The 26,162-nt window shown below is 33.2% G+C and overlaps 1 protein-coding gene and 1 pseudogene across 1 annotated transcript; both read left to right on the forward strand.

The window, feature by feature from the left end:
• Positions 1 to 2,626: 2,626 nt before the first annotated feature.
• Positions 2,627 to 3,730, forward strand: LOC149217382 (pathogenesis-related 5 protein Cup a 3-like). The gene is made up of 2 exons (XM_089391353.1): positions 2,627 to 2,809; positions 2,898 to 3,730. The coding sequence occupies exons 1-2, from the start codon at positions 2,723 to 2,725 to the stop codon at positions 3,519 to 3,521; spliced, it is 711 nt and encodes a 236-aa protein (XP_089247479.1). The 5' UTR covers positions 2,627 to 2,722; the 3' UTR covers positions 3,522 to 3,730.
• Positions 3,731 to 17,516: 13,786 nt separating this feature from the next.
• Positions 17,517 to 18,221, forward strand: LOC149217383 (pathogenesis-related 5 protein Cup a 3 pseudogene; annotated as a pseudogene).
• The last annotated feature ends 7,941 nt before the right edge of the window (positions 18,222 to 26,162 follow it).

Here is a 26,162-nt window from a genome sequence, read left to right on the forward strand (position 1 = left end):
CCCACTGTTTTCCTTTGAAGGACTTTTTCCCTTTGGCCATCAATGCCAAATCTAAATTAGGAGATTTTTGTTTAATGCTTCTTCTCTGCTCTTCTTCCTGCATAAGTATGCCTGCGAACTCATCAAAAGTAGGAGCCTTCTCTCTAGCTGAAAGACCAGTTATAAACATTTGATATTCATCAAGCATTCCACTTAATGTCATAGTAACCAAGTCTGTACTAGATACTGATTCACCAATGTCACCTAATTTATCCTTTAGATCTTTAATTCTAGAAATGAAATCACTAACACTTTCATTTTCTTCCATCTTAATTGAAAGAAGCTTACTTTTTAAATATAATATTCGATTTGTAGTCTTCATCTCATACAAATTTTTGAGAGTGTCCCATGTCTCCTTGGATGTTCTGCACTCTCTAATGTGTGGAATAATGTTGTCCTTAACCGTCACCTGCAAAAGCACCTTTGCTTTGTTTTCCTGTCACTCCCAATCCTGAATTGCAACATCTGTGGCTTGAGGGGACATTGGCTTAACTTCAGCTCTAGACACAATTGCCCATGTATTGTTGCCTTCCATCAAAGTCTGCAACTTAAACTTCCAATTCGCATAATTTTCACCCTCTAACTTGTTATATTCAGATAAATAGACTCTGCCAATATATTAGCCATTGTCAATAAGCTTATAAATCCTTTTCCACCAAGATACAATTTTTTTCACAATTTCAATAATTAATTTCCTTAATAATAACAACCCTCTTTCCTTATTCTTTTTTTTTTGGAACACAAATTAAATAATCACAACACTTTCCCCAACACCGAGGTTTATACCAATAAAAAACAGTTAATGTCGACTAAGCAAATCCAAGTCTTTTCCATTAATATTAACAAGACAGGTGTTATCCTCAAATCCTTTCAGTGAAGCAAGGCAGCTGTTGAGCAGCTTTCCAGCCACATACAAATACTACCAAAAAGCAACCCAAGTCATAATCGACATTACAAATAGTCACATAAATAATATGTCACCGCCCTATTGGCAATTGATTACTACTAACTAGTTGCATACCATAGGAAGAGATGCTACATGCTGTTGCTGATCCCAAACATAAATCATGAACACTTGTATAACCATCGGTCACAGTACAATGAAACTATCAGGAATTGATCAGACAACCAAGCAGAAAATCATAATTCAGATCCACACAACCTATAATGCAAACATTAAAGCATAAGCTATCTAGCGTACTTTGTCTCTGATGTTATCAATGCCTATCTAGAGACACCGTCAGTCCTTCTCCAGAGCACACAGCTCTTCTCCTGGTGCATAGCGCCTATCTGGTCATTGCTCTACCCTTACTGCACCATATATTTCCTAGCAGCGATAAATAAAACACTCGGCTGCAAGCACAAAACAACCAGCAAGCATAAAACAAAATGGATTTCCCAACAGCCAGTAAACAAAACGGACCAATTTTACGGCCAACAAGCACAAAAACAGCCTTACCAATATACCAGACACTTCAGGAAATCTTGACTATACTTCCACAGCCTCAGCTCCTGCGCACAACTCTCCTGAGCTCTGATACCAAATCAGAGATCATACATCAAAACACATGAATAAAACTAAGAACTTGTTTCCATTTGATGACTGAACATGTTTTTATACATATCAGAGATCTTTATGGAGTCGGTCGGGTGGTGGCTTCTCCAGGAAGCTTTCCCATTTGTCAATGCATCCACCGAATTCTAAAAACTACCTGCTGAATTCTCTAGAGATGGCCAGCTACTGCATTAATGGCAGTGGTTGGAATTATCATTTTTTTCCATGAGAGCCGCATAATTATCCAATGTTACAGTATAACAAGTGACTTAAAATCTTGGGTTTTAAGGGTTGCGTATGGTGTTAACCAAATCTTTTGAATATTATCCGCAATCATTTTTTTGTTTTTGTTTTTTTAATATAGCCGCTTCAACATCCGTTGTACCACAACACATGGACACGTCAAAAATGCCTAGAAACATACACTTCCTGTAGCATCCCAGTTTTATAAAGGGTGGGGTCTCAAAATAAGACCGTCGCAGGAAAAGACGAATAAACTCGAGTTGTTGGTCTTTACTAAAATTGCATTCAATGCACAACTAAATTGCATCCTTCGACGAAAACAAATTACAGATGACACCTTTGAAAAACCGAAAAGAAAGCCGAAAATAGCCACGTGGGCAGCGGTGGCTATGACAGTAATCGAAGGGCCACACCTAAGTTACTGATTTTGGTAGGAGTTTACATGGATGATTGGGATTGAATCAAAATCGGAAAAATCTTGGTTACATATGAAATTTAAACCCTAGTAAAACTACTATTATATTCCGAAGTTCTTCCCTTTCATGTCAATTTTATGGCCAAAAGAGGGCACGCAAGTAATCTTTTTAACAGGATTAGCTTACTCCGTGTCCTGGTTTACTGTAGCTCCGGAATTTTCCCCACCGCGCGCCATGAAAAGACTATAATCTTATCTGAACTTCATCTGTGTTTCATACACTACTACATGTGGTTCATGTTTGTGGGTTGCTGCTACCTTGTCTATATATATATAGCGCGTGTCTCACCTGCGTTATTCATGGATAAAAACTGAGCAAGCTCATTTGCAACTGATTGCTCTGTGTTGGAGTAGTGTTGGTTCATTGCATTGTGCTTTAGTAGTGTTTAACTTGCTTTCTGGTCTTAGCAATGGGGGGAAGAACGATAACAGTTTCGGTTTCAATTGCAACGACTGTATCTTTAGGATTAACGGTTTATCTTCAAGGTAAGGCCAAGGTGTTACTCTCTCAAATCTACTTTATTTTATTAGAATTACACAAATAAGCGATGACTAAATATGTGTTTTCTTTGCCAACTGGAGGAGTTGGAGCTACGAAAATTTGTGATCCAGAATAAGTGTTTGTTCACTGTGTGGGCCGCGGGAATTCCCGTTGGTGGCAGTCAAGCGCTGGGGCAGGGCCAATCATGGAGTGTTGACGTGCCCGCAGAAACAAGCGCAGGCAAATTTTGGGGACAAACGGGCTGCTCTTTCGACGCCTCTGGTGAAGGCAGCTGCAACACTGGTGACTGCGGTGGCTTGCTCAGCTGTCAAGCCGCTGGACGACCTCCTACAACGCTGGCTGAATATACTCTGAATGGGGCCAACATTCGCGACACGTATGGCATCTATCTCGTTGATGGATTTAATCTCCCTCTCTCGATAACTCCCTCGGACAGTAGCTGCCCAACAGTTGACTGTAGCAGCAACATAACTGCGAGTTGCCCTACAAAATTGAAAGTGGTCGATGGGTGCGACAGTGCTTGTGCCGCTCTTAATACTCCTCAACACTGCTGCACGGGAAACTACGCCAACAACTACCCTTCTACCAAGTATTCCAAGTTCTTCAAGGGGCAGTGCCCACAGGCTTATAGCTATTCCAAAGATGATAATACTAGCCCCTCCACTTGCACTTCTGGTACTAATTACAACATCGCCTTCTGCGCCTAATACCATCCTAGCTGTTAGGTAAACATATTTATTCTCCGTAGTACCATATTTCATAGTAATAAGGATACGCTAGTATCACACAACGACTCCTATGCAATTGAAAGGGCATGGAATTCAATTGAGATTGAATGATTACGAGCCTTCGCTGGGATTCAATTCAGATTGAATCCCCTATACACTCTGTCATCAAATTCAAAATCATAATAATATGGCCGCATTCACATACATGCATGTTTCATGAAGTATATCGATGGTGATACAGTTGAGATTGATTGATGTTAAGACGATCATAATTGATTACGATGTTGGAATTAATGTTCCACTATGGCATTCATATTATCTTCTGAGCTGTTTGCACACAGATGCAAGTTCCACGCAGCGTCGCAACCGATCATATCAGAATGTTGTTAGATGTTAAAGTTCATTAAGATTTTGGAGTTAAACTTTTGTTAACTTTTATTAATAAAGAGGCCATTGTTATTAAATTTTATTTCACTCCATTTAATTGGTAAATAGTTATAATATATTGAATTAATATCACATGTTAATTAATTTTTAAATTTTGAAATAAAATATTCTAAAATATTTTATTTAGGTTATTAAATTTTTATTTATTTAATAATTATGAATGATTAAAATAAAATTATAAAAATTTATTCCAAAATAAATATATAGATTAGGCATCATTTTTAATAATCATCAAAATAGTTACTAACACAATTATTTTGGAAATTGATTTTAGCATTTGATTTGACCATGGTTGATGAGAGTTGATGAGGTTGATAAATTTGAGCATGTTTGATGAGAGTTGATGAGGTTGATAAATTTGAGCATGTTTTATGAGAGTTGATGAGGCTAATAGATGTATATCAATTGAGTTAGTAAATGTGGTTGACCATGGTTGACCTTGGTTGCCCTTGGTTGACCATATTCTACCATTCTAACCATAAATATCTTGATTGATGACTATAATTGTTCATAAATGACCATTATATTTTTAATATTATTTACATAAATATTATTATTAATAATATGTATATTTATAATAATAATATTATTATTATCAATAATTTTAATATCAATGTTAATATTAACATGATTATATTTTTAATATTATTTACATAAATATTATTATTTATAATATGTATATTTATAGTAATATTATTATTATTAATAATAATTTTAATATCAATGTTAATACTAACATTATTGTATTATATTATGTTTTTAATAAAACGACATATTAAATGTTACTAATAATATTAGTAATAAAATTAATGTTAATATAAAATTTAGTATATATCCCTATTACATTAATAATGCAATATTGTTATTGTTATAATTAATATAATGAATTATTAATGCAACATTATTATGATTACTAATAATATTATTGTTAATGTTATTGTTTTAATATAAAACTAAAGTAATTATAAAATTAATTTACTATTAAAAAAGTAAGAGAATTTAATATTATTATAAATCTAATAAAACTTAATATTTTTCTTTGGGAAAAACTCCCCTGAGTTTTAGGGGTCTTTTCTAGGAAAAACCCCATAGGTCTTAGCTGACTTCATTATGCTCTGTCTAATTTGATGTTAGACGATAAAAATATTTTCCCCCTTTAAATTCAAATCTTATCATAACTACCTTTGTAATAACTACTTTTCCTCTTGATTTGTTTCTAGAATTTTTTTGCAAGTATTATTGTGATCTATTTTCAATCTTGTAAAGATTGAATAAAAAAATAAAATGCACTCATAATTTTTCTGAGAGAAACCAATGCCAAAAAAGCCTCTATCAAAGGAGATTTGTTTTTTAGGCACTGTTTTGATAGATTTACTTTTTTTTTTTGGAACTGCTTTGCTTATAGCTATTAGCCAGGGGTTGTAGGCATCCCTTATCTTACAATTCCTTTTATAATAAATCCTACCTTCACCTTATATTTTTTTTTATAATAAATCCTTTCGAATTCTATAATTATAACTATTAAAATTTATTTTACTTTATCAAATTGAAGTCGAAATTGAAATTTGATGCATTATTGATTTCCCTCGCTGGAAATATATGTTTTATTTTTTCCATTTATTAAAATTAACGCTAACACGCATGACTTTTTTTGTTGCGCTAATTTATTTGAGTTCATATAAATTTACTAAAAAAAATTAATCTTAATTATCAATTCATGTGATCTAATCTATATATTATATTTTTTTAACTTTCTATCCTTCTATATATTATTATAAATCTATCCATTAAATTTTATAGTATTATTATTTTGTAGGTTTATTTATTTATTTTTAATTCTATATATTATTATAAATCTATCCATTAAATTTTATAGTATTATTATTTTGTATTTTGTATGTTTATTTATTTATTTTTAATTGCGAGATCTGGTAGTAACTATTTTCATTGTAGTCCTTCGTTACTGTCTTGGCCATTACTCGTGCGAGTTTTCATTTCGTATCCGTTTACTCCTCTCCTTTTTTTACAACAGTGATGTGCCGCTTCATCACCAAATAGTGGAAATGAAAGTGAAAGCTATAACACAAATGGAGTATATTTCCACACTATTTTGTGGAATGCGACTCCACCACGCCTCATGATCATCCAATGTACACTCTATAACCGACTTTTGAAATCTTGGAAACCAAATCTTTTGACTATAGTCACAACTTTTTGAAGGGGCAAATCTTTTGAATATAGTCGCAATTTTGTGAAGCGATATTTTTTTGGAACTTTTGTAGTTTTTGGTTGAATTGAAATAAAATTTTTCATAGTTTCATTTTTTTAAATAACAATTAAATTTGTAATTTTAACTAATTTCTATTAAATTATGTTAAATTAGATAATAGAATATATCAAAAAATTTTCAAAACATATAGCAAGTAGAGTATGATGCTATAGAACCAAATTCTGTTCAATTAAATAATAAAATGTCTAATAACTCTCCAAGACCTAACAATAGAGTATGATGCTTTTGAATATAACTCTTTAAACTTTTGAATACGATGTGGTTTAACTATTTAGAGGAATTGTTCCGAAAGTTATGGAAATTTTGGTTATATTTAGTTGTTAAATTTTAAAATTTTAGGTGTTTTAGGTGTTTTTATAGTGTTGAATCTATTTCCATCATCAAAAACACGATTAAAATACTGTATCTACAATTTTTTTTGAAATTCTTTTGTCCAGACCACTTTTAACCGTCCAGACAATTTCTCCACCTACCCTCAACCTGGATAGACGACTCCTTTGAATATGCCACTTAAACTTCCGCTGTACAGCAATCACATGGGCACCTGAAACCACCTAGAAAATATAGCATCCACGTGGACTCCGTATAGCATCCCAGTTTTATGAAGCGTTGGGTGGGCAAAATAAGACCCTCGCAGGAAAAGACGAGTAAACTCGAGTTGTTGGTCTTTGCTAAAATTGCATTTAATACACACAAGTAAATTCTATCCTTGGACGAAAACAAATTACAGATAAGACCTTTGAAAAGCCAAAAGGAATTCAATATACAACCAAATTCCATCCTTTGACGAAAACAAATTACGAAATAACACATGTGCAGCAGCGGCTATTACGGACCTTATAATCACGTTGCCATACTTTCTAAGTTACTGATTTTGGTAAAAGTCTGCCGTTTAAACTTTATATGGATGTTTGGGATTAAAAAAGGGAAAGTTTTGAACCCTACTAAAAATTTCTGCCTATTCATGTAAATTTAATTGCCAAGAAGAGGGTACGCAAGTAATTTTCTAGAGGGTTTAGATTACTCCGTGGCGTGGTTTACTGGAGCTCTCGAATTTTCCACACTGCGCGGCAAGAAAAGACAATTATCTTCACTATCTGATCTTCATCCGTGTTTCGTACGTTACTACCAAGTTTGTGGATGGCTACTACCTTCTCTATATAAACCCAAGGGAAACAAATAACTGAGAGTGAGAAGTTTTCTGCATGCTATGAGATTGACACGTCGTAACGCCAAGAGGAGTGACGGACATGAATACAACTCCAGTTGTTAGTATTTACTTAAATTGCATTCAACACAACCAAATTAGAGCTTTGAAAAACCAAAAACAGGGAGGAAAATCGAGTGGCAGCGGCCGCTAAGACCGTAAATCAGTGGCGTCACTGATTTTGGTAGAAGGCAATTTTGGTAAACTTGAACATCCCTATGGTTCAAATTTCTATCAATTCATTTAAATTTTATAGCAAAAACAAGGTTAGCAGGCAATCTACTGAGAGGATTAACTTACTCACTTACTCCGTGGCGTGGTTTATGGTATCCCTGGAATTTTCCATACTGCGCGCCAAGAAAAGACGATAATCTCATATATAATTGCTCCAACTGCATTCTATAACATGATTTTCCTTGCTCAATCTCCAGTTGAGTGCTTCCTTTTTAAAGTAAAGTCTCTCTCAAAAGAATAATGTGATTATCATTTAAAAAAAAATAAAAAAAACTTTGTGGGTAAATAAAAAAACAAATATCATTATCTATATATATCTCTACTCAAACATAAATCTATTATATATATATGTTCTAATTTATTTTTCTAAAAACTACCAAAATTTGTTGGCAATTGCAAAATGTAATCTATAAAAAGTGTCCATGGAGATTTTCAAGGCATTCAATCCTTGAATTTAAGATTTTAATCTATCTATAACTTCAAAGATGCCATTTAATTAATGAAATACATATATTCTTGAAAATGATCAAATTTCTTAAGATGTAAATCATGTTTCAATTTTTACACTCCAAAGTAAATTTGCATCTTAAAAGCTTTCATCCTTCTAATGCTTTTGTAGATCCTTAATTAAAATAAAATTATTTTGCACATTTACAATAATTATAAAAATTTATATATTTCTTTTAAAATTTAATAACATTTATCTATAATTTAAATAAATTTATATTTTTAAATATAAACTATTTTTTTATATACATTAATTAATAGTACAAATAGCACATAAAAACACTAAGAGTTTTCGTTTTGTTTTTTCCTCATAAGAACTTAAATATCTTCATGATTAAATTCAACATAAAATTAAATAGTATTTCAATTGCTTATCCAAGACACTCTATCAAGTGCATATATTAACTAATGAACTCGTGGATAATGATCATAGATTAACTAATGAACTCATGGATAATGAAAATCTACTTTCAATTAGAAATCATAGTAGATAATTAAAATTTAATAGGTAATATGATATTTTTATTTATAATTAAAAGCAATTGAGGAGAAATGATATTTAACATGTAACTCCATTTTATAGTCTCTAGCAGACGTAGTATATTAACCACTTCGAGTTGTTGGTGGAGATTTCAACCTTATTAAATACCTCCACCTACATGAGGTTTTGGTTGTCAACAGAGATTTCAACCTTGTTAAGTCCATGGAAGAGAAGAAGGGGTGGGCAGGGGAATCAAAAGAATCGATCCTAAGGCACAACAATTTTCTGACCTTCTTCATCAAGTTCAAGTGGACAATCTAAATACTATCAATAGTGTGTATACTTAGGAATAACTGGAGGGGAGGGAGACATCAGGTATCTAGTCGGCTGGATTGATTTGTAATATCTGAAGACTTACGTGAACACGATCATTTTGCTGAAGCCGGTATTCTGCCAAGCATTGGCTCAGACCACTAGCGAATCCGCTTGGAGTTAGCTTGAAAATGGCTCCTCATAATCATCCCTTTAAATTTGAAGGCTTTGGCTACAAGATCTCGATTTACGATCTAAAGCCAAAAGCTGGTGGGAAGAATTATAGTTCCAAGGATGAAATTCCATGCATACGTTCTACTTAAGCTCAAAGGGATTTAAAGTCAAACTTAAAATGGAATAGAAAGGAATTTGGTCATATCTCGAAAGAAAACATGCCTTGGAGACCCGCATGCAACAAGTGAAACAACATATCATTATGGATGATGCATTAATGCCTTCATTATGGAAGAAGGAAAACTGATTAACAAAATAAATAAAATCTTCAAATCCATTGCTACCCTTTATAAATATTTTCTATGGAGAGGAGTTAAGAAAAAATAAAAAAATTTACGGGGTAGAGGAACTGAGAAATTAGTTGTGGAATGGTAGGCAAGGTCAACTTCAGTTGCAGAAAGGTAAATATTTGGTTGTGGCGAGGATATCGCAACCATACAGGGACTTTAATTAAAACATAGAGTTCACTCACAGAAAAACAGAGTAAAATAAAAGAGGGTTGCTTAAATTTACTTGTGAAGGCTTAAGACCACATCGCAACATAACATACTCAAAAAGGCTTACTGAGATTTAGGCTTCACTCAGTTGCGGAGTAAACTTCTGTAAAACTAGTTTTCACGTGCCCACTAATATTTCCTCCACTATTTTCTCCTCACTACCTCACAACTCTCTAAATTGCCCAACATGCCCAACATTACAAATGACTTTTACTTGCATATTTATCCTAACATACGAATTTGACATTAATTACATGACAGAGAAAATATTTAATACCCAACATGGGTGAATTTACATAGTAAATGATTTTATGAACTTGCAGGTGTTGTGGAGTGTGGGCAACAGTCGAGGAATGAATTTTTGCCCATATCTAATTAATAAACTTCATTAAATGCTTTAACCTCTGTGATGTGTTGCGGACCACTCTGAACATCTATTTTGACTTCTGTCATTTTGCCTGCAAACAAAAATCACAATTGTGTAGTGGTTAACTGGGCAAACATGATGGTCGTCAGTTTGTTTAAGGCAGTGGTTGGAATTATTATTTCCAACACTCCCCCATAATCGCAACTGCCACTATTGAAAATTCCCATATAATCTCTGAGATAAACAAAATTTTCAGGTGCCAATGGCTTTGTGAAAATATCAGCAAACTGTTCGTGTGACCTGCAGTGCTGCAACACAATTTCATCATTGTTAATCAATTCTCTAATAAAATGATATTTAGCATCAATATGCTTGGTCCTCTTGTGAAAAATAGAATTCTTTCATAATGCAATTGCGGATGTGTTATTGCAGAAAATAGTTGTCGCTCCCTCTGGGTCGCGGTGAAGATCCCTCAACATCCTTCTTATCCAAACTACTTGACACGCTGCTCCTGTTGCAGTGACATATTTAGTTTCTGTTGTTGATAATGAAACTATCGGCTGCTTCTTGGAGGTCCATGAAACGGCTCCGAAACCCAAATGAAAAACATATCCTGACGTGCTCTTTCTGTCATCGACACTTCCTGCCCAATCACTGTCAGTGTAACCAACCAGCCTAAAATCATCTGTTGCGGTGTACAAAACGCCATACTGCTTTGTCCCATTGACATACCTTAGAATCCTTTTTGCTGCTTGCCAATGTGTCTCCTTGGGTGTCTCCATGAACCTTGACACCAAACTCACTGCATACATTATATCCGGCCTAGTGGCGGTCAAATACATCAAGCTGCCTATCATGCTCTTGTATAATGTCAGATTAACATTGCTGCTGCAATCTTCTTTGCTCAACTTCAACCCCATGACAGTTGGAGTTGGTGTGGGCTTGATGTTCTGCATTTTAAACCTCTCCAAAATGTCTCCTACATACTTTGCTTGAGAAATAATAATGCCATTTTTTGTTTGCTTCACTTCTGTGCCCAAAAAATATCTTAGCAACCCCAAGTCAGTGATTTCAAATTCATTCTTCATGACTTGTTTGAAATCAACGATGAGAAAATCATCACTACCTATAAAAATTAAATCATCTACATATAATACAACAATGAGAATCTTACCATCATTCTCTTTGATGTAGAGAGTAGGCTCACCGTCACATTTGTCGAAACCATTGTCCAACAAGTAGGCATCTATCTTGTTGTACCATGCACGCGATGCTTGCTTCAACCCATAAAGAGCTTTCCTCAACCAATACACTTTTTCTTCTTGCCCTTCTACCTCATAACTAGGCGGTTGCACAACATACACTTCCTCTTTCAGCACTCCATTCAAGAATGCTGACTTTACATCCATTTGATACACTTTCCATTTATGTTGCGTGGCAATTGCCACAACTTTATGCACTGTCTCCATCCTCGCGACCAGTGTGAACGTTTCCTCATAATCTCTTCCATGTTGCTGCTTGTATCCTTTGACAACTAGCCTTGCTTTGTGTCTTTCAATCTTTCTGTCAACATTTCTCTTGGTCTTATAGACCCACTTCACTCCAATGACTTCTTTTCCTTGCAGCAAGTCCACTAACTCCCATGTGTCATTCTTTTCTATTGCTTCTATTTCTTCCTCCATTGCAGCAACCCATTTTTCATCTTTAATTGCATCTTCAAAGTGAATTGGGTCATCTACATGACAAAACAAAACAAATAATGAATTCAGGCTAGCGCTGCTATCAACTTCATCTTGCTCATACATTTCATTCAAATTTCTGAATTTTGGTCTTCTTATGCTTGCTGAAGATGGGCTTGATATGTCACTTGGTGTTGCACTTTGTGTAGTGCTTGGAGAAGCACCTGCTTGACTACGTGACATTGTCCTAATATTTGTTTATGGTGTTCCTTGCTGCCTGCTTTGTTGGGCTTGAATAGGCATAGAGGGAGTCACTGTTGAGGAATTACTTGACGTTGTCAATTCCTCTTTGTCCTGATGTGGTATGCATGCTTTGACATTGAATGTCTTCTCTAAACTTCCATCCCATGCTTCCTCTTCTATGAACTGCACATCTCTGCTGATTATGACCTTCTTGGTTGATGGATTGTAGAGTTTGTAAGCCTTGGATTCATCACTGTATCCAACAAATATACATTTCTCCCTCTTGCTGTCCAACTTCTTCCTCAACTCATTCGGGACATGTGCATATGCCACACATCCAAAAACTCTCATGTGGGTGACACTATGCTTTCTTCCACTCCATGCCTCTTCAGGGACTATGTTCTGGACGCTTTTGGTTGGACATCTATTCAAGATATATGTTACACAAGCGACAGTTTCGGCCCAATAATCATTTGGCAAATGCTTTGCCTTCATCATACTCCTTTCCATTTCCATAATGGTCCTATTCTTCCTTTCTGCCACACCATTTTGCTGAGGTGTATACCTTGTTGTAAATTGCTTGTGAATTCCATGCTCCCTACAAAAACGAAGGAAATCATTTGAGATGTATTCTCCACCTCTGTTAGTCCTAAGGACTTTGATGTAGTGTCCACTTTGCTTCTCAACAAGAGCTTTGTATTGGCGAAAGCGCTCAAACACTTCACTTTTCTGTTTTAGGAGATAGACCCATGTCTTCCTTGTGTATTCATCTATGAAGGTCAATACATAGTGGCTGCCACCAATTGATGGTGTCTGCATTGGTCCACATAAATCTGAGTGGAAAATCTCCAAAGGTGCCTTTTCCCTTACTAACTTTCCTACTGGAAATGTCTCTCTATGTTGCTTGCCCAAGATACATCCTTCACATATGTTGTCTGGCTTTTCTATGAGTGGTAAAATCTTCACCATGGCTTTCCTATGCAACAAATTCAAACCTCCAAAGTTGAGATGTCCAAATCTCAAATGCCATAACCAGTTTTCATCTTTTACCTCTGCTTGAAAGTTTACTTGTATGTTCGCCGCCTCTTTTCGCGCAGCTTCTTGTGAGTTCATAGATAGTTGTGCTTGTGCACCTTCTTTCTACAAATTTGATTTTAATTTTATAGGAAACATTCTATTGTTTGTCATCTGAACCTTTGTAATCGACTGTCTGCTTGGAGGCCTATCCAAAATTGTGCATACATCATTCTTGAAGAAGACATTGTAGCCCTTTTGCATGAGTTGTCCAATGCTTATGAGGTTATGTTTCAGACCGGGGACAAAGTAAACATTTGAGATGTACTTCTTTTCCCCTTCTTTGTTAGGATATTAACTCTTCCTTTTCCCATGATAAAGACTTTGCTATCAGTCCCTAATGTCACTTCAGATTTCACACTTTCATCTAGATTGGAAAACATTTCTATGTTCCCTGACATGTGGTTGCTACACCCTGAATCTAGATACCATATATCACTTTGTTTTTCTTGTGCTACATTACAAGCTAAAAACATGCTATCATATTTCTAATTTTCTTTTGTGAAATTTACACTTGGTTTGTTACTAATGTCAAATTTCTTCTTTCTACATTCATTTGCATAATGACCATACTTCTTACAGTAATGATATTGAACTTGAGATTTATCATACCTCTGACCTTGTGCTTGATTCTGGCTTGGGCCTTGACTTGGATTTTGATTGCTTCCCCTTCCACTTGAGCTTGAAGGGTTGCTTCTTCAACCTCTGTGTGGGCTTCTTCCTCTTCCTCTAGCATATGATCTTCCTCTGCCTCGACCTTGACCAAATGATACTTGTGTCTTGAAGACATGCTCCAATGAGGAGCTTGCTACTCTATTGAGTCTATGTTCATGAGAAATTAGTGATGCATTAAGCTCATCCACTGAGAACTGTGAGAGATCCTTTGTCTCTTCTATGGCCACAATAATGGCCTTAAACCTTACTGGAAAACTTCTCAAAACTTTCTCAACTATTCTTCTTTCCTCAAGTGTCTCACCATGAGACCTGATTTGAGTAACCAACCCACTTACATGTGTAAAAAATGAGTCTATATTATCAGACTCTTTCATACAAAGTGTTTCAAAATCTCTCCTTATCATTTGCAGTTTTTTTGTCTTGAATTTTTCCATGCCTTGGTAGGTTGTCTGGAGGGTATCCCATGCTTACTTGGACTTCATTGCTGCTGCAACCCTTGGGAAAATACTTTCATGAACTGCTTGGAAAATATAGAATGGAGCTTTTGAATCCTTCTTCCTCTTGTCCCTCAACAGATCTCTTTCTGGTTGAGACAATGCATTGTATGCTGCTGCATTTGCTGGTTCTGCAAAACCATTCTCCACCAAATCCCAAATGTCTTGAGACGAAAATAGGGCCTTCATTGTAATAGCTCAATAATCATAATTTTTTCCATTAAATTGAGGTATCTGAGGATTAGTCAAGCTTGTGCTTGATTTTGCCATTTCTAAGTGCACAAAAAAATTTCTACGTGCTGTTAAATTCGTTCCAAAGGAAAAAACAACTTTCCCTCAAAATAATTTTCATTGTTAGTAAAAGCACTTATTTTTACACTAACAGAGTTTAACCTGTTCCGGTACCATGTTAGAAAAATAAATTTACGGGGGTAGAGGAACTCAGAAATAAGTTGCAGAATGGTAGGCAAGGTCAACCTCAGTTTCGGAAAGGTAAATATTTGGTTGCCGTGAGGATATCGCAACCACACAGGGACTTTAATTAAAACACAAAGTTCACTCACGGAAAAACAGATTAAAATAAAAGAGGGTTGCAAAAATTTACTTGTGAAAGCTTAAGACCACATCGCAACATAACATACTTTTGATTATAATATAAAACATAAGAAAATACATTGCCGTGATAAATTGGAGGCTGCTTCTCCAAATAAAACACAGAAGACTTACTGTGATTTAGGCTTCACTGAGTTGCGGAGTAAACTTTTGTAAAACTTTGTAAAACTGGTTTTCACGCGCCCACCAATATTTCCTCCACGATTTTCTCCTCACTACCTCACAGACTCTCGCTCTCTAACTTGCCCAACATGCCCAACATTACAAATGACTTTTACTTGCATATTTATCCTAACATAGGAATTTGACATTAATTACATGACAAAGAAAATATTTAATATGCAACATGGGCGAATTTACATAGTAAATGATTTTCTGAACTTGTAGGTGTTGTGGAGTGTGGGAAACAGTCGCGGAATGAATGTTTTCCCATATCTAATTAATAAACTTCATTAAATGCTTTAACCTTTGTGATGTGTTGTGGAATGGTCCGCTTTGAACTTCTGTTCTCACTTCTGTCATTCTGCTTGTAAACAAAAATCGCAACCATGTAGTGGTTGACTGGGCAAACATGATGGTTGTCAGTGTGTTTAAGGTGGTGGATGGGATTATTATTTCCAAAAATGGTCAATCTTTGTTTCGGAAAATCTTTGTCCCGAAACTAGCTAGGGGTTTGGGATTGAGAGACATGAATATCTTGAATATGTCATTGAGAGCTAAACTATAGTTGAGGTGGTTTTAGAGAGGAAATGAAATTTGGGACAGGAAATATTATCACACTATTTTTTAGTTAGAAAATTTAAGAGCTATAGAGTATCCCTTAGGCTCCTTAATATGGAATTTAGCATGGAAAAACTAGAGTCTTATCCAAAGCCATGCCTTATGTGAGATTAGGAATGTCCACACCACTCGCTTCTAGAAAACAAACTTGGAAATAGATGACATGGCTCGGGACCATGGGGAACTACGAGGGCTAGATGAACTTAATTTAGAGAAACATTATACTACACTCGAAGATTTATGGAAACCATAACCTAATTTTATGATTTGGAGAGGTGGAAAATGATAGAGGATTGGCTGATGCACCCAAGCTTGACTACCTAGCTCTCTCCTGCTCAAGGGTTACAAAGTCATAAAATTAACATTGCTCAAGACCAATATGTTCTAAAAGATTACAAAGTCATAAAATTAACATTGCTCAAGACCAAGATACACTTAAGTGGGGTTATGAAATTGTTGTAGTTTCTACAACCCCATTTAAAATTTTTCTTATCTTTAAATTTTTGATGCCTCTTTATGATCATGCCATCTTCCTTATGATCGTCTTTCATTTCAAGCCATTAATGTCATGCTCGATCATGTTATCTAAATGTTCAAGTCTTATTGAAAAAAATGTAAGTGTCCATCTACTTGCTTTCACATGCCCAGTTCTTAATGTCTTCACAAGTGCACATGCAAAGATAAACTAAGTGAACTTCATAATGACCGTGTTGCACACTCGTTGTTAGCAGTCAATGTACAATCCATGCCAATAATGATTGTGTAGTCCTGCTAATAGTTATTGCCTAATCGTTACCCTCAATGATTGTGCAGTCCCCGCCAACAATGATTGTACAATTCTCACTATCAGTGATTGCATAGTTCCCAATTATAGCAATCCTCTGCAGATAGTGATTGAGCAATCTTGCTTGACAGTGAGATTATACTTCTTCAGGTAAAAACTGTCACACTCTGAGATTATAGGTCTTTTATGAAGCGTTGGGTCGGCAAAAAAGACGAGTAAACTCGAGTTGTTGGTCTTTACTGAAATTGCATTCCATATACACAACCAAATTATGTCCTTTGACAAAAACAAATTACAGATAACACCTTTGAAAATCCAAAAGGAATTTAATATACAACCAAATTCCATCCTTGGACGAAAACAAATTACGAATAAACAACTTTGAAAAAAAAAAGGAAATAACACATGGGTAGCGGCGCCTATTATGGACCGGGTAATCACGTGGCCATACTTTCTGAGTTACTGATTTTGGTAGAAGTCTTAGTTAATGATTTTGGTAGAAGTTGGGAGTTTATATGGATGTTTGGGATTAAAAAAAGGGATAAATTTGAACCCTAATACTGTTGCTATTATATTTCAAATCTTTGCCTATTCAGTAAATTTTATGGCCAAAAGAGGGTACGCAAGTAATTTTCTAAGAGGATTAGCTTACTTTGTGGCTTGGTTTACTGTAGCTCTAGAATTTTCCACACTGCGTGCCAAGAAAAGACAATAATCTTATTTGAACTTCATCCATGTTTCATATGCTACTACCAAGTTTGTGGATCACTAATACCTTGTCTATATATATTGCGTGTGACTCGCCTGTGCTATCCGTGCATAAAAACTAAGCAAGGTCATTTGCAATTGATTGCGCTGTGTTTGAGTAGTGTTTGTTGATTGTATTGTGTTGTACTAGTGTTTAACTTGCTTCCTGGTCTTAGCAATGGGGGGGAGAATAATAGATATTTATGTTTCAACTGCAGCAACTCTAGCTTGAGGATTACTGGTTTATCTTCAAGGTGGTACTCCCCCAATTCAAATCTACTCTATTTTATGAGAATTACATTAACGAGCGATGTGTATATCTTACTATGTCATCAATAAATGTGTGTTTGCTTTCCCAACTGCAGGAGTTGAAGCTGCAACATTTGTGATCCAGAATAAGTGTTCGTTCACTGTGTGGGCAGTGGGAATTCTCGTAGGTGGCAGTCAAGCGCTCACACAGGGCCAATCATGGAGTGTTGACGTGCCCGCAGGGACAAGCGCAGGCAGATTTTGGGGATGTACGAGCTGCTCCTTCGATGCCTCTAGTAAAGGCAGCTGCAACACTGGTGACTGCGGCGGCTTGCTCATCTGTTAGTCCGTTGGACGGCCTCCTACAACGCTGGCTGAATATACTCTGAATGGGGCCAACGGTCGAGACACATATGACATCTCACTTGTTGATGGATTTAATCTTCCTCTCTCCATAACTCCCTCGGACACTAGCTGCCCAACAGTTGACTGCAGCAGCAACATAACTGCAAGTTGCCCTACAGAATTGAAAGTGGTCGATGGATGTGATAGTGCTTGTGCTGCCCTTAATACTCCCCAATACTACTGCACAGGGACCTACGCAACCAACTGCCCTCCCACCAACTATTCCATGTTTTTCAAGGGGCAGTGCCCACAGGCTTATAGCTATGCCAAAGACGATAATACTAGCACCTTCACTTGCCCTTCTGGTACTAATTACATCCTAGCCTTCTGCCCTTAATATTATATGAAAGTATCCATCCGATCCGAATTAGGTAAATATATTTATTCTCCATAGTATCATATTCATAATAAGGATACTTTAGTATTGACACAACGAGTCTTATGCAATAGGAGGGGCGTGGAATTCAATTGTGATTGAAAGATTATGAGCCTTTGCTGAATCTTACACATGGAAAATTTGGACTTCCCTTATACAGTATGTCATCATATTCAAAATTATAATAATACCACTGCCTTCACATGCATGCATGTTTCAGGTAGTATGCTTATGGTGATACAATTGAGATTGATTGATGTTAAGATGACCATAATTGATTATGATGTTGCAATTAATGTTTTGTAATGGCATTCATATAATCTTCCGAACTCTTTAATATGCAAGTTCCAAGATAGCGTTGCAGATTAAGATGCGAAAATGTTAAGTTAATTATGATTTTGAGTTAAAGCTTATGTTATAGTTTTTCTTATTCATTATTATATTATTAATAAAGTAACTAATTGTTTTTCTCATTCATTATTATATTATTAGTAAAGTAACTATATTAGTTTTTCATATTCATTATTATTAATAAAGTAATTATATTATATTATTAATAAACTAATTATATTAGTTTTGCATATTCATTATTATTAATAAAGTAATTTAAGCTTGGTAGGATTACATTTTCATCATGTTCATTATATCACCCTAATTGAAGTGAGAATTGAATGTGTCACTTTACATCAAGTGAGTGTTTTAATAGAACACCCAATCCCCTATCCAAGACTCAGTGGACAATAAAGTAACTATATTATTATTAATTATATAACTGTATAAATTAAATGGTTAGTAAATATTACTACATTAAAATTTGATAATGGAGATTCAGTCCATCCATTTTATAATAGAAAATTTTAATTCATAAATAGTTAGAATATTATGTACCAATATCATAAATTATCAATATGACATGTTAATTAATTGGGAAATTGATTTTAACATTTGATTTGTGTAAACTAATAAAAATGTTTTAAAATGTTTTATGAAAGTTAAATTTCTACCATTCACTTGATAATTATTAATAATTAAATTAAAGTTGTAGAAACATATTCCAAAATAAATATATAGATTAGAAATCAAGTTGTTAAAATTAAAAAAACCATAAAAAAATCATTAAATTATAACTTTATTTAAAATTATTATTATTATTAAATAATAAAAAAAAAAATAGATAAGTTAAATATATCATACATTCTAGTAGTTAAAATTAGAAAAATTAAAAAAACTCACTAAATTATAATTTTATTTTAAATTGTTATTATTATTAATAAATAATACAAAGAATTGATATAAAAGTTAAATATATTTGCATTTAAAAAATATGGAAGAAGATTTTGAACTATGAAGGCTTAGCCCCACTTTAATATGGAGATTCTTAATTTGTAAATAAACTTTGTTTGTAATACCATAACTTATCAATACTACATTCCTAAAAAACCATAACTTACTTTATATGGCACTTCTTAATTTGTAAATAGATGTTACTAGAACAACCACATTTACCAATGTAGTTGATATACGTCGTATATGAAGCATATATATTAATACAACCACATTTTCCAATGTGGTTGATATAGGCCAATAGGCTTATATCAACCACCTTAATAATTCTTATGTGTATTTTTTAAACACCAATTATTTATCATTATTAATAACTATATAAATAATAACAACCATAGTCTTATATATTTAAATATATTATTATATGATTATTGTATTGTAACTCATCATAATATTATAATAATAATATTAGATTATTATAATAATATAATAATAATAATAATATTAACTCATAATAACAATCATGGTCCAATAATAATTAGAATTGTGATAAGAGAATTGTTATGTGTAAAACCCAAGGGAATAATATTAAAAACCCAACATTGGTAAACCCAAATATAAATATTACAAACACTAAAATAAACATGGTTTATTTTCATGGTGAGACAATCTTTGTCACAATGCAACATTCAACCATGGTTGACCATGGTTGACTATAATTGACAATGGTTGACCATCATTGATATTATAAACCTCAAGGAATAATAAACCCAAGGGATTGATATTATAAACCCAAAAGAATAATAAAACCAAGGGATTAATACTAAAACCCCAAGGGATTATGAACACAAGGGAATAATATTTTAACCCAAGGGACTAATATTATAAAACAAACATTGGTAAACCCAAATATAAATACTACAAACACTAAAATAAACATGGTTTATTTTCATGGTGAGATAATACTTATCAAAATGCGACATTCAACCATGGTTGACCATGTTTGGCTATGGTTGACCATGATTGATATTATAAACCTAGGGGAATAATAAACCCAAGGGATTGATATTATAAACCCAAGGGATTAATACTAAAACCCCAAGAGATTATGAACATAAGGGAATAATATGAAACCAAAGGGACTAATATTATAAACCCAACATTGGTAAACCCAAATATAAATATTACAAACACTAAAATAAACATGGTTTATTTTCATGGTGAGACAATCCTTGTCACAATAAGACATTCAACCATGGTTGACCATGGTTGGCTATGATTGACAATGGTTGACAATGATTGATATTATAAACCTAAGGCAATAATAAACCCAAGGGATTGATATCAGAAACCCAAAGTAATAATAAACAAAAGGGAATAATATTAAACCAAAGGGACTAATATTATAAACCCAACGTATATAATACCTAAGATAAATATTATAAACACTCAAATAAACATGATTGACCATCATTAATTTTCGTATTGAGACAATCCTTATCACAATTCCATGTTGAACCATGTTTGACCATGGTTGATATCATAATAAACCAACCGAAAGGAATAATAAAACCAATGGATTAATACTAAACCCAAAGGGATTATAAACCCAAGGGAAGAATATTAAACCCAAGGGACTAATATTATAAACCGAACATTGGTAAATGCAAATATAAATAATACAAACTCTAAAATAAACATTGTTTATTTTCATGGTGAGACAATCCTTGTCATAATGCGACATTCAAACATGGTTGACCATGGTTGGCTATGATTGACAATGATTGACCATGATTGATATTATAAACATAAGGGATTGATATTATAAACCCAAAGGAATAATAAACCCAAGGGATTAATACTAAAACACTAAAGGATTATAAACCTAAGGGAATAATATTAAACCTAAGGGACTAATATTAAAAACCAAACATTGGTAAACCCAAATATAAATATTACAAACACTAAAATAAACATGGTTTATTTTCATGGTGAGACAATCCTTATCACAATGCGATATTCCACCATGGTTGACCATGGTTGGATATGATTGAAACCTAAGTGAATAATAAACCCAAGGGATTGATATTATAAACTCAAAGGAATAATAAAACCAAGGGATTAATACTATAACCCCAAGGGATTATGAACCTAAGGGAATAATATTAGACCCAAGGGACTAATATTATAAACCCAGCATTGGTAAACCCAAATATAAATACTACAAACACTAAAATAAACATGGTTTATTTTCATGTTGAGAAAATCCTTGTCACAATCTGACATTCAAATATGGTTGATCATGTTTAGCTATGACTGACAATGGTTGACCATGATTGATATTATAAACCAAAGGGTTTGATATTATAAACCCAAAGGAATAATAAACCCAAGGGATTGATACTAAAACCCCGAAGGATTATGAACCTAAGGGAATAATATTAAACCCAAGGGACTAATATTATAAACCCAACATTGGTAAACCCAAATATAAATATTACAAACACTAAAATAAACATGGTTTATTTTCATGGTGAGACAATCCTTATCGCAATGCGACATTCAAACATGGTTGACCATGGTTGGCTATGATTGACAATGGTTGACCATGATTGATATTATAAACCTAAGGCAATAATAAACCCAAGGGATTGATATGAGAAACCCAAAGGAATAATAAACCCAGGGGATTAATATTGAAACCCCAAGGGATTATGAACCCAAGGGAATAATATTAAACCCAAGGGACTAATATTATAAACCCAATGTATATATACACTAAGATAAATATTATAAACACTAAAATAAACATGATTGACAATCATTGGTTTTCATATTTAGATAATCCTTATCACAATTCCATGTTGGACCATGGTTTACCATGGTTGACATCATAATAAACCATGGTTGAATCGGGAATAATAAATCCAAGCGATTAATATTATAAACCCAAAGAACAATAAACTTAAGGGATTAATACTAAAACCCCAAGGGATTATGAACCTAAGGGAATAATATTAAATAAAAGTGACTAATATTATAAACCCAAGGTATACAAACCTTAAGATAAATATTTAAAATAATAAATAAACATGGTTGAATTAATAAACCCTAAGAAGTAATATTTTAAACTCAAGGAAATAATAAACCAAAGGGATTATTAATATTATAAACCAAAGGAACAATAAACGCAAGGGCTTAATACTAAAACCCCAAGGGATTATGAACATAAGGGAATATTATTAAACCCAAGGGACCAATATTATAAACCCAAGGTAAATAACCCTACATGGAGACAATTTTTTTCATAATGTGAGATGGGACCATGATTGACCATAGTTGGCCATGGTTGGTTATGGTTGACCATGATTGATATTATAAACCTAAGTTAATAATAAACCCGGAGGATTGATATTATGAACCCAAGGGAAACATAAACCCAAGGGATTAATATTAAAACCCAAGGGATTATGAACCCAAGGGAATAATATTAAACCCAAGGGACTAATAATAAAAACCCAACATTGATAAACACAAATATAAATATTACAAACACTAAAATAAACATGGTTTATTTTCATGGTGAGACAATCCTTGTCACAATGCAACATTCAACCATGGTTGGCTATAATTGACAATGATTGACCATCATTGATATTATAAACCTTGGAGAATAATAAACCAAAGGGATTGATATTATAAACCCAAAGGAATAATAAAACCAAGGGATTAATACTAAAACCCCAAGGGATTATGAACCCAAGGGAATAATATTAAACCCAAGGGACTAATATTATAAAACCAACATTGGTAAACCCAAATATAAATATTACAAACACTAAAATAAACATGGTTTATTTTCATGGTGAGACATTCCTTATCAGAATGTGACATTCAAGCATGGTTGACGATGTTTCGCTATGATTGACAATGGTTTACCATGAGTGATATTATAAACCCAAAGGATTGATATTATAAACCCAAGGGAAGGATATTATAAACCCAAGGGAATAATAAACCTAAGAGATTAACACTAAAACCCCAACGGATTCTGAACATAAGGGAATAATATTAAACCAAAGGGACTAATATTATAAACGCAACATTGGTAAACCCAAATATAAATATTACAAACACTAAAATAAACATGGTTTATTTTCATGGTGAGATAATCCTTGTCACAATGCAACATTCAACCATGGTTGACCATGGTTGGCTATGATTGACAATGGTTGACAATGATAGATATTATAAACCTAAGGAAATAGTAAACCCAAAGGATTGATATTAGAAACCCAAAGGAATAATAAACCCAAGGGAATAATATTAAACCAAAGGGACTAATATTATAAACCCAACGTATATAAACCCTAAGATAAATATTATAAACACTCAAATAAACATGATTGACCATCATTAATTTTCATATTGAGACAATCCTTATCACAATTCCATGCTGAACCATGTTTAACCATGGTTGACATCATAATAAACCAATCCAAAGGAATAATAAAATCAAGGGATTAATACTAAACCCCAAGGGATTATAAACCCAAGGGAAGAATATTAAACCCAAGAGACTAATATTATAAACCCATCATTGGTAAACCCAAATATAAATACTACAAACACTAAAATAAACATGGTTTATTTTCATGGTGAGACAATCCTTGTCACAATGCGACATTCAAACATGGTTGACCATGGTTGGATATGATTGATAATGATTGACCATGATTGATATTATAATCCTAAGGGATTGATTTATAAACCCAAAGGAATAATAAACCCAAGGGATTAATACTAAAACCCCAAAGGATTATGAACCTAAGGGAATAATACTAAACCCAAGGGACTAATATTAAAAACCCAACATTGGTAAACCCAAATATAAATATTAAAAACACTAAAATAAACATGGTTTATTTTCATGGTGAGACAATCCTTGTCACAATGCGACATTCAACCATGGTTGACCATGGTTGGCTATGATTGAAACCTAAGTGAATAATAAACCCAAGGGATTGATATTATAAACCTAAAGGAATAATAAAACCAAGGGATTAATACTATAATCCCAAGGGATTATGAACCCAAGGGAATAATATTAAACCCAAGGGACTAATATTATAAACCCAACATTGGTAAACCCAAATATAAATACTACAAACACTAAAATAAACATGGTTTATTTTCATGGTGAGACAATCCTTGTCACAATCTGACATTCAAACATGGTTGATCATGATTGGCTATGACTGACAATGGTTGACCATGATTGATATTATAAACCGAAGGGTTTGATATTATAAACCCAAAGGAATAATAAATCCAAGGGATTAATACTATAACCCCAAAGGATTATGAATCTAAGGGACTAATATTATAAACCCATGGTATACAAACCCTAAGATAAATATTAAAAATAATAAATAAACATGGTTGCATTAAAAAACCATAACTTACTTCATATGACACTTCTTAATTTGTAAATAGATATTATTACAATATTATGAGCCAATACCGTAGCTTATCAATCTTACATTCTTAAAAAATCATAACTTATGTTATATGACACTTATTCATATGGAATTTTTTTTAATGAATCAATTTAATTTAAAGGAGAAAAATGACATAACTATGTGGATTTGAACCTTTGATTCATGTACACTACAATGAATATTCTAAAATATTTTATGAAAGTTAAATCTCTACTATCCACTTAATAATTATTTATAATTAAATTAAGATTTTAGAATCACTATTTCAAAATAAACACACACACACACACATATATATATATATCGATATAAATATAAACATATATATATATATATATATATATATATATATATATATATATAGAGAGAGAGAGAGAGAGAGAGAGAGAGAGAGAGAGAGTAACACATGAAATATATGTGTTAATACCAATGATATCTAATATGCACGTCCAAAGAGAATAATAATAGCCATTGAGAAGGTAATTTCATGAATAATAGTGAACAACTATTGAGGAAAATTTCATAAATGATAGCTAAAAACTCCATGCCTTCACATGTTACCATGATAATAAGCAGTATAGACATATAAATTAAGCGGTTGATAAATGTTGATAAGTATCAATTCATAATAAATATCAAAACACTTCATCATATAGTTGCTAAAATGATATATATATATATATATATATATATATATATATATGTATGAATAAACTAAATCATAATTTTATTTTTTTAATACATTTATAATTGTATTGTCTCAAAATTTCCTCATATAACACTAGATATTCCTACGTCCCATCATAGTCTACCTCAAAGGAAACCATAAACCATAATTGTTGACCATGGACAATAGTTTAGATATTTCAAAATGTTAATAACTATGACTATGAAGTTCATGACAAATGACATAAATGAAATTATAAGAAGTAAAACAATCTAGATCCATCTTAATTCAAATCTATGAGAGAGGGATCAAAGCTCCTTTTACTATAAAGAAAAATGATTTGATCTCTCTAGCTTGGTAGATCTAGAGTTAAGATGAATATAAACAAGTTTAATTAAATTAATAATTATAATTATTAATTTTAGTAATTTTATTAATTTTGTTATTATTAATTTTTTTTAGTTTTATTTTTTT

Source organism: Pinus tabuliformis, chromosome 1_1 (assembly GCF_031772625.1).
Source record: "Pinus tabuliformis cultivar Carrire ecotype Pingquan chromosome 1_1, CPIR1, whole genome shotgun sequence".
NCBI classification, from domain to species: Eukaryota; Viridiplantae; Streptophyta; class Pinopsida; order Pinales; family Pinaceae; genus Pinus; species Pinus tabuliformis.